This window comes from Arachis duranensis, chromosome 1 (assembly GCF_000817695.3).
Source record: "Arachis duranensis cultivar V14167 chromosome 1, aradu.V14167.gnm2.J7QH, whole genome shotgun sequence".
NCBI lineage: Eukaryota > Viridiplantae > Streptophyta > Magnoliopsida > Fabales > Fabaceae > Arachis > Arachis duranensis.
Genome location: NC_029772.3, coordinates 10,645,707 through 10,653,917, shown reverse-complemented (window position 1 = coordinate 10,653,917; position 8,211 = coordinate 10,645,707). Strand labels below are relative to the sequence as shown.

Sequence of the window (8,211 nt, the reverse complement as noted above, 5' to 3'; positions counted from 1 at the left end):
GTATAAAAATAAAAAATTTAGGTTTTTAAATTTTTTATTTTTCTAAAAATGACTTATTTTGCTGCAGTCTTTATAAACCGCGGTGGGTTACATGGTTTTACATTTAGTGCACCTTCTTCATAAACCGTAGTAACCTACTACGGTTTATACCTTCCACGCCCCCTTCATAAACCGCTGGAACCTCCCACGGTTTATAAGCATCTAAGTTTCCCCATAAACCGTCCCAGCCTGCCACGGTTTATGCACAATTCAGAAACTGTGGTGGGTTGCCATGGATTACATAGAATAGGGTTTTGCACGTGCACGTAACAACAATCCGTTTTGCACATTTAGGTAAAGGATTCTATCATTTTATTTATATAAGTAAATTGCCCTTCTTTTTATATCGACCGTGAATAATTATAAAAAAACGAATATAATTACACAATTACATAAGTATATCAAAATTAAACTCTTATTATTACAAAACTAAAATTCTATTCACAAATCTTAAATTGAAAACCTCATTTAAATTAAGATAATATTAAAAAGTGAGTCACTCTATTATACCGATTGAAGTGGTATAGAGAGAAAAATAAATTTCTTTTTTATAGTTATCTTTTATTATTTTATTGTTATTTAAAGTGTGGATTCTATTTTTTTTAATCTCTTTTTTATCTTATAAAAAAGATCTATCAACTTACATCTTTATTATATAATTCACCTTAAAACGTATATGATGTACTTAAATAAACACAACAATGATTTTAATTAATGCAAGCAACTCTTCCCATTATTATTACACTTATAATAATGTTCTCCTAATTAAGGATCATTGACCCTTACTACTCAAATTGAGGACTTAATGACTTATGAAAAATGGCATGAGAATTAAGAATAATAGAATATATATAATAATCATAATTAATTTTCATAATAATTGTGGTCAAAAGAAGTCTTTGATTTTGTGATCAAGAATCAAAGAACTAAGCACAAAATAAGCCTTTTGAGTAGGATGATAACTATCCCAGAAAATGTAATCGGAGTCGTTGGAACATGTGTTAAGGCTGTAACGGTTGCACAATATGCTCACTTCTATGTTCCCTGTACCACAGCATCCTTTCTCTACCTCGGCAAAACCTATGAGCCATCAAAACTAAAATTATTATCCAAAAAGGTAATAATAATTTATTACAAGTTACAAGAAACTTATTCAAAATAGACCCTATTATTCTTAGATGCTCCTTGTAAAATAAGTACTATACTTTTTCTAATTAAATAATTTTAAATTTCTATTTGTTAATTTTATATCAATAGTAGTTTAGTTTTAGAAGGATAACTTGTTAAATAGGTTAATTATTTTTTTTGGGAAATATTATAAAAAAAATAAAATTCTAAAATTTACTAATTTATTTGTTACTTTTAATAGTAGGTTATTTTTTAAAGAGCACTATATTTTTTATTTTTTCTAAAGTGCATTAGTATTCACTATTTAATAGACTTGGTAAAATACATAGTACTTTTATATGTAACAATTTTTTTAGGTAGTTAAAAAAAGTTAAAATTGATTTTTTAATAGAAAATACTCTATAAATATGTAAAAGGTAATTTAATGTATTTCATATATATTGGAATTAAATTTTTGTTACTTTCATGCATACCTACCTACAAGATGAAATATCATATAAATAAAGGGAATTAATTGATTGATAATGGAAACCTTTAAATATTATATGACTTATCAATGAGCAACAACAATGATGTGCTATTTTTTCTTTATTATTTATTAATACACAAGTGTTATTCTACAAAAGTAATGTCACATATCATGTACAAAGAGTATTAATTTCTCCTCGGCCATGTCTCAACTATATTTTTCCATTTAAGTTGGTAGTTGAGGGTATTCTCATGCTAATTATTTGTGAGTCACATGGAAAGTGCATGAAGGAGCAACTAAGAGTAACACATACCCCCAACAATTATATGAACAGGGAACAACTAAAATTACAACTTAATTTTAGTTTAAGTTGTGCTTTAAATAACAATTAAATTAAACTATGTTTATGTTAATTCATATAATAACGAATTTCATTTGATTCGACACGGCAACAAAAGTAGATAATAACTACAGCTTATTAGTAGCGGTTTTGACAATTGTCACAATCTATTATCTTTTTGTAGTATAGGAATCGATTATTTTGTCTAAAGTGAAGATTCACATGCAGTTATTTTCATGTGTAGTTGATAGTTGAAAACTATTAGACAATGATTTTGTCAAACTTTTTAAATCATCTGACGATTCTCAAATATCAACTTTATATAAAGATATCTGCATGAAAATTTTTACTGTTGTCTAATATCAAGTGAGGATATATTTGTTTAATATCTCATAATATGTAGCTTTTTATTAAAAAAATAAAAATACTTGAATGAAATTGTGATGAATTAAATAGTAGTGTATATATGATTACCATATTTTGTAGGGTTTTGAAGCATATCAAGGAATGGATTGTAGGAATCAAGATAGACAAATCTAGCATCTGGAAACTTCTTTTGAAGTGCATCCATTTGGTTGGAGAGCTTTGAGTTAAAGAGTATTGCTGCTTGGTTTGTAGAATATGAACATGCTCTAAGGATGCCTCCACTAATTGTTCTTTGTGAGGGCACACAACCTATAACTGGTACACCAAACACTCCAATCCTTCTTGCTCCTAATTTATAAAGTTCCTATAATATCACAATATCAAGCTTCATATATATTAAAAAGAAATTTCTCTAAAATAATAATAATAATAATAACAATAATAATAATAATAATAATAATAATAATAGAAAGATATATACAATAAAATCTATTAAAAAAAATTAAAGGAAATTCTTTTGAGATGAATACTCAAATACGGATTTTCATGTAAAATTGATAGTCAAAAGACGTTAAATAACAATTTAGTCAAATATGTCAAATCATCTAAGGAATATGAATTATTAACTTTACATGAAAACAACTGCATACATGTGAATTTCTATATTCTTTTTATACTTTTTAATCTATTTATAAGGGTATGAAAAACTTTCATATATTTAATAGTTATCATTAAATTGTAATTCTTTAACGTAATTAAGAAAATATTTTAAAATTTAGTGAAATTTTTTAACCTTGAATTATTAATAATAAAAATATTCTTAATTTTAATTTATGGTAAGCATAGGATAAATCTCTAAACCTAAAATTTCCATAAAATTTAGACAAAATAACAAAATTATTCTTGTTTGGTACAGTGATTTTGGCAGATGTGTACAGCAGAGAAATTCAAACAATAATTAAATCCATGTTTCATGTATAAATAGCATAGTAGTTCGTCTATGTTTGTTTATTCATATTCCAAATTTGTTCATTTCATATTTGAAAAAAGAAAAGGAATTTTAGCTAGCAATGTATTGGAACTAAGACTACATACATATAAACAGTTTAAAGAAGATGCAACTGCCACACTGCTAGACCTAATTTTGACAAATTACATATATAGTATGAAATAGTAACATAACCTAAGATTGGAAAAAAATTACAACTATAATTTAGCATTGCATTTATAAGGTAACTAATAACTTTGGAATGAACAATATTCAAGCACATGCATTGGTATTTTCAGCATCAAGAAATTCGTAAAACAAAAATTTTCAGCCAAAAACAGTCAAAATTATTTTTTACTTTATTTAATGTATCTTATAATAAATAAATGTTAAATAAAATAAATTTAGACTGCTTAAACTTTTTTTTTCTCCCTAACATACCGATTCAGCATAATATATAGTTTTATAACTAATTATCTTGTTACTACATAAATTAAATTAAATGTGGGCGTGTCTTAAATAATTATATCAAACCATACCTGAAAGAAATTTGAGGCTTCAGAAGCCATAAAATCTGTGTATGATGGAATATCATACTGAATTTTTCTAAATGGTGTCTGAACGTAAGTGTTGGCAATGTCATCACTTCCTATGCAAATTATGTATATACTCTTTGATACTATCATTGATGTTCTGTTTTCTCCAACTGCTTCCTTAATCTTGTTTATGTACTCCTTAAACATGTTTAGTTGTTCTGTTAATGATATCACAGACTTACAATAAAAAGGACACAAAGTAAACAAGAGTTAGGTTTCATATATATCATATGCTTAAGAAAATTAAATTATTCAGAAAATGATAGATATTGTAGAATAATGAAAATAGGGTGTTTATATAAAGTTGCATAAATAATTGATTTATTTACCATTAATTTGGATGTTAGAGGATCATATCCGGCACCACCGGAGGCGAAGCTTACGCCGGTGAGGAGATCTTCAAGTAGCAAATTCGGATCAAGGTAAGGTGGTAAGAGTTTCTTGACTCCGAATCTTGCAGCTGAAAAATTAAAATTAATATTAAAAAAATAAAACATATTATTTTGTTAGGTTTTATGTATTCATAATTATAAAACATGCATAATTGTAGATTTAAGGATAATTTCTTACCAATGATATCTGATGGGACTAATCCGTTGCTGAATCTTCCAGTTGGATAATTTCCATTACCAAAATCTCGTCCATATGGTGAGAAATCACACTTGACAATAGTACTGATATAATTGTTGTTGCCGGAATCAACTATGGAATCTCCAAACACAATCACTGCTGGCACAGTTTCATTGTTTGGTAGATTTTCAGCAGAAACATGTTGGAATAATATGATGATGGCAATGATGAGAATGGAAGAACAACACCAAAGAATTGCTTGAGACAATTGAAAAAGAAGCTTTTGCAAGAGTAGTGATGGCCTCATTTTTTTTTTATGATATTAGTTTCTTACCTTTCTTTTCCAAGAAGTCTCGTATATATATAAGAACTGATATATTGTATCCAAGCTATGTAAAACCACTTATAAAAAATTAAATTTATTGTTACTTATTTTTTATTGAAAAATGCCATGTCGATGCCTCCATAGAGCAAAAAATATACACAAATATCATCAGCAAGAGATCTAGAAATATTATTATGGGGCCAATAACATATATAATATTAAAAAATTATGCAAAAAATTATATAATGTAAAATGTATTACAAAAATATATCGATAGAGAATATATTTTAAAATACAAAAAATATATATTTATTTTTTATTAACGAAGTGGTCGATTTTTTGTATCATAAAATTCATCGATAATAGAATCTGTGTCAAAATTTTCAGTAATTTTTTTAATATAATTAAAATACAATTAGCAAGAAATTTATCTTTCATTTTGACTCTGAGTTATTCTTCACAACATTCATAGTTAAAAAAGATCTTTCAATTATAGTAGTTGAAACATAAAGAATTAATACCAAAATGAATCAAGAAGGACGCTCACAAGAAGAAAAAAAATTCACTTTATGAGATTTGAAAATTTTTATTTAATTTAAAAGTACTAATAATAATATCTTTTCAGATTTTTTTAATATTGTTACTTACTTTTGAGATATTAGAAATCATTAATATTTAAGTTAGATTAGATTTTTATTTATATTAAACTAAATACTAAATAAATTTTTTAAAAAATTAAATCATACTTAATAACTTATTACTATTAATCTTTTTTTAAAAAAGATGGGAGGGGGCGAGGCCTCCACTCGCTCCCCGTATGTCCGTCCCTGGTGGTTAGGTTCTCATCTCCCTATAACTTTCATTTTATTATTATTTTTATACATATTTGATAAATAAAAAAATAAATTATTAATAGACACAATAGTATTAATACAGTAGTATATATAATTAAAACAAATGTGACTTGAATGCAAATACCTAGTATATATTGATATGGATAAAGTAGGTATATACATAACCAATTAATACCTTATAAAGTATCCTTTTCATCATTGGGCAAATAGAAATATATACCAGACTCATACACAAAGCTATTATAAGTAATTGAAGGAAAGAAGACACTCCATGCATCCAATAGATGAGTCTTGTAAGTTAAGCATGCACATCATCACTAATATTATTATTATTTTTTTTTAGTTTTCCACGGTATTTTCTAATCCGATAGGTCAATAACTAATCTGTCATAAATCTGAGCTCCATTTAAGGGTCTGTCGCTGGCTAATGGGTTGCTACATGCACAAGACGAGATTCGAACCCCTAACACTTGTTTAAGCGGACGAGTGAGTTGATCAGTCGACCAATTCAAGTTAGTTATATTAATTTATTTATTTTGGTGATTCTATCAATTTGGATTTCATATATATTATTTTTGAATACCAAGAAACTTTTCTAAATTAAAAAGAAAGTGTATGATAAATGATACTGCAATACTTGGGCAAGTAGTTAATGTTTAAAATTAATTTTACATTATTATTGAGTGAATTTCAATGCAAAAATATAATTATTATGTTATGTTATCACTAATGCATTAACAATAACTAACTATAGAAAGGCTTATTGGAATTGAGTATGTAATTTGATATGATAAACACCTTTGTAGTAAAATAATATATGATACTATACGTCTATACCATATAATAATACACATTAATATAAGATCACCAATCATCTTCTCTCTCACGTGATTAAAAGCATTATTATGTTTGATTTAAAATATAGAAAACATATATTTGCATTTTTGGTTATTGACAAGAAATAACTTATATTATTTCATCATCAAAATTCAATAACCAGCAACCGTGTTTTTATATGCGAATTAATTAAACTGAAAAATAAAGACAAAAAAACTATCATATTAACAAAATTTATATACAAATTAAGGATCTCTTTTACCCTTTACTATGAATCCTATCTATACAAGTTTTGGCATAAGCATATAATACATCAAGTAATCCAAATTAGTCACAAAATTTTCATGGGCCATCAATTTATAATTTATTTTTGTTGGTAATCAATTTATAATTTTATATCATGGTTGAGCTTCCTTACTCGTTGGAACATATTTAATACATAATACGCTTATTTTTAACGTAACATGCATATAATAATGTAACTATCAATATATAATTGACAAAAGTAATTATGCAATGCCATAACGTAGACTTCTGCTGAAAGCTCATTTTATGATCATTACTTCATCAACTTCTTCTTTATATTACTATTATTATGAGTTTAATTTTAATATATTAAGAGTATAAAATATTTTATATAATTATTTAATTATATTAATTTTTTTAGATGATCATTTATGTAATTAAAGTAAAAAATAGTTAATTTTGTTAATGCATTATTACGTAATTATTACATATATGCATAAAATTACTTATCAAAATAAAAATTTATTATTGAAAAATATAGAAATTATATTAATATATTGTGTACGCTTTTTGAAGAGAAATAATATAAATAAAGAAAAAGGAAGAGGAGTATGAAAAAGGCAAAAAAAACGTAGACGTATATATGAGTATTTATAACAAGACTTAGGTGGACTTATTAAAAACATTTCATTGTCTAATATTTATAAAAAAAAATATACTATTGTTTAGTTAAATTAGATTTTGGGATAGCCAAGAAATTTATTTTGCTTCACTTCATTATAACATATTAACACAACACAATTAATATTTTTTTTTTAACTTTTTGTCCCTTTGGGGTCTCCCTCCTTATTTTCTGCTAAATTTTGTGCAAAAGCCCACCATCGTTAAAACTTAAAAAGGTAAAAACGATATTAAAAAAAAAAAAGAAGCAAATACATTGTTTGTAATTGTGAGTATCTCTCTAAAGTAGTCTTTGACATTGGTATTATATATCAAAATGGTTCAGGCCAGGGAATTTAAATTGTACTAATTATATCTGAAATTCATAAAAACATACCATGTTAGTCATTGATTCTTTTTCTGTTAGCAATATACTAACTTGATTTGATGATATAGCTTGATTTTATTATATGTGGTCAAATTATGATATTGCACATACTAATAATTTATGTATGTCATTAAAATACGTCAGTATATTATTAATAGAAAATGAATTAAGAACTAACCTAGTATATTTTTGTTAATTTTCAAAATATAATTAGTAAATTAAGTTTTTAGAACGATTTTAGACGCAGACGCCCATTTGAGGACTACTCTAAGATTCTGTTTGTGTCAAGTTCCAAATATTATCGACAGCAATCCTATTTTACTTGCAATTTAAAAAATTTTTCCTAACACATTTTATAAAAAAATTTATCGGAAATATAGAAAAAAGAAAAGAAAAAAAAAACCA

General features: G+C 25.7%; 1 protein-coding gene across 1 annotated transcript; it reads right to left on the bottom strand.

Annotated features, from left to right (window-relative positions):
* Nucleotides 1–887: 887 nt before the first annotated feature.
* On the bottom strand, nt 888–4,803 carry LOC127747543 (GDSL esterase/lipase EXL3-like). The gene is made up of 5 exons (XM_052261570.1): nt 4,497–4,803; nt 4,256–4,386; nt 3,870–4,103; nt 2,451–2,706; nt 888–1,119 (listed from the first exon to the last, which is right to left on the bottom strand). Exons 1-5 carry the CDS (start codon nt 4,801–4,803, stop codon nt 926–928), a joined length of 1,122 nt encoding a protein of 373 aa, XP_052117530.1. The 3' UTR covers nt 888–925.
* Nucleotides 4,804–8,211: the final 3,408 nt, after the last annotated feature.

Excerpts from the sequence above, each read along its gene's own strand:
- LOC127747543 (XM_052261570.1), bottom strand. The coding sequence starts at position 4,803 with ATGAGGCCATCACTACTCTTGCAAAAGCTTCTTTTTCAATTGTCTCAA. Across the intron at positions 4,104-4,255 it reads CTCTAACATCCAAATTAATG|TCTGTGATATCATTAACAGA; the intron begins GTAAATAAATCA and ends TTTTATTGTAAG. Across the intron at positions 2,707-3,869 it reads AAGCCTCAAATTTCTTTCAG|GAACTTTATAAATTAGGAGC; the intron begins GTATGGTTTGAT and ends GTGATATTATAG.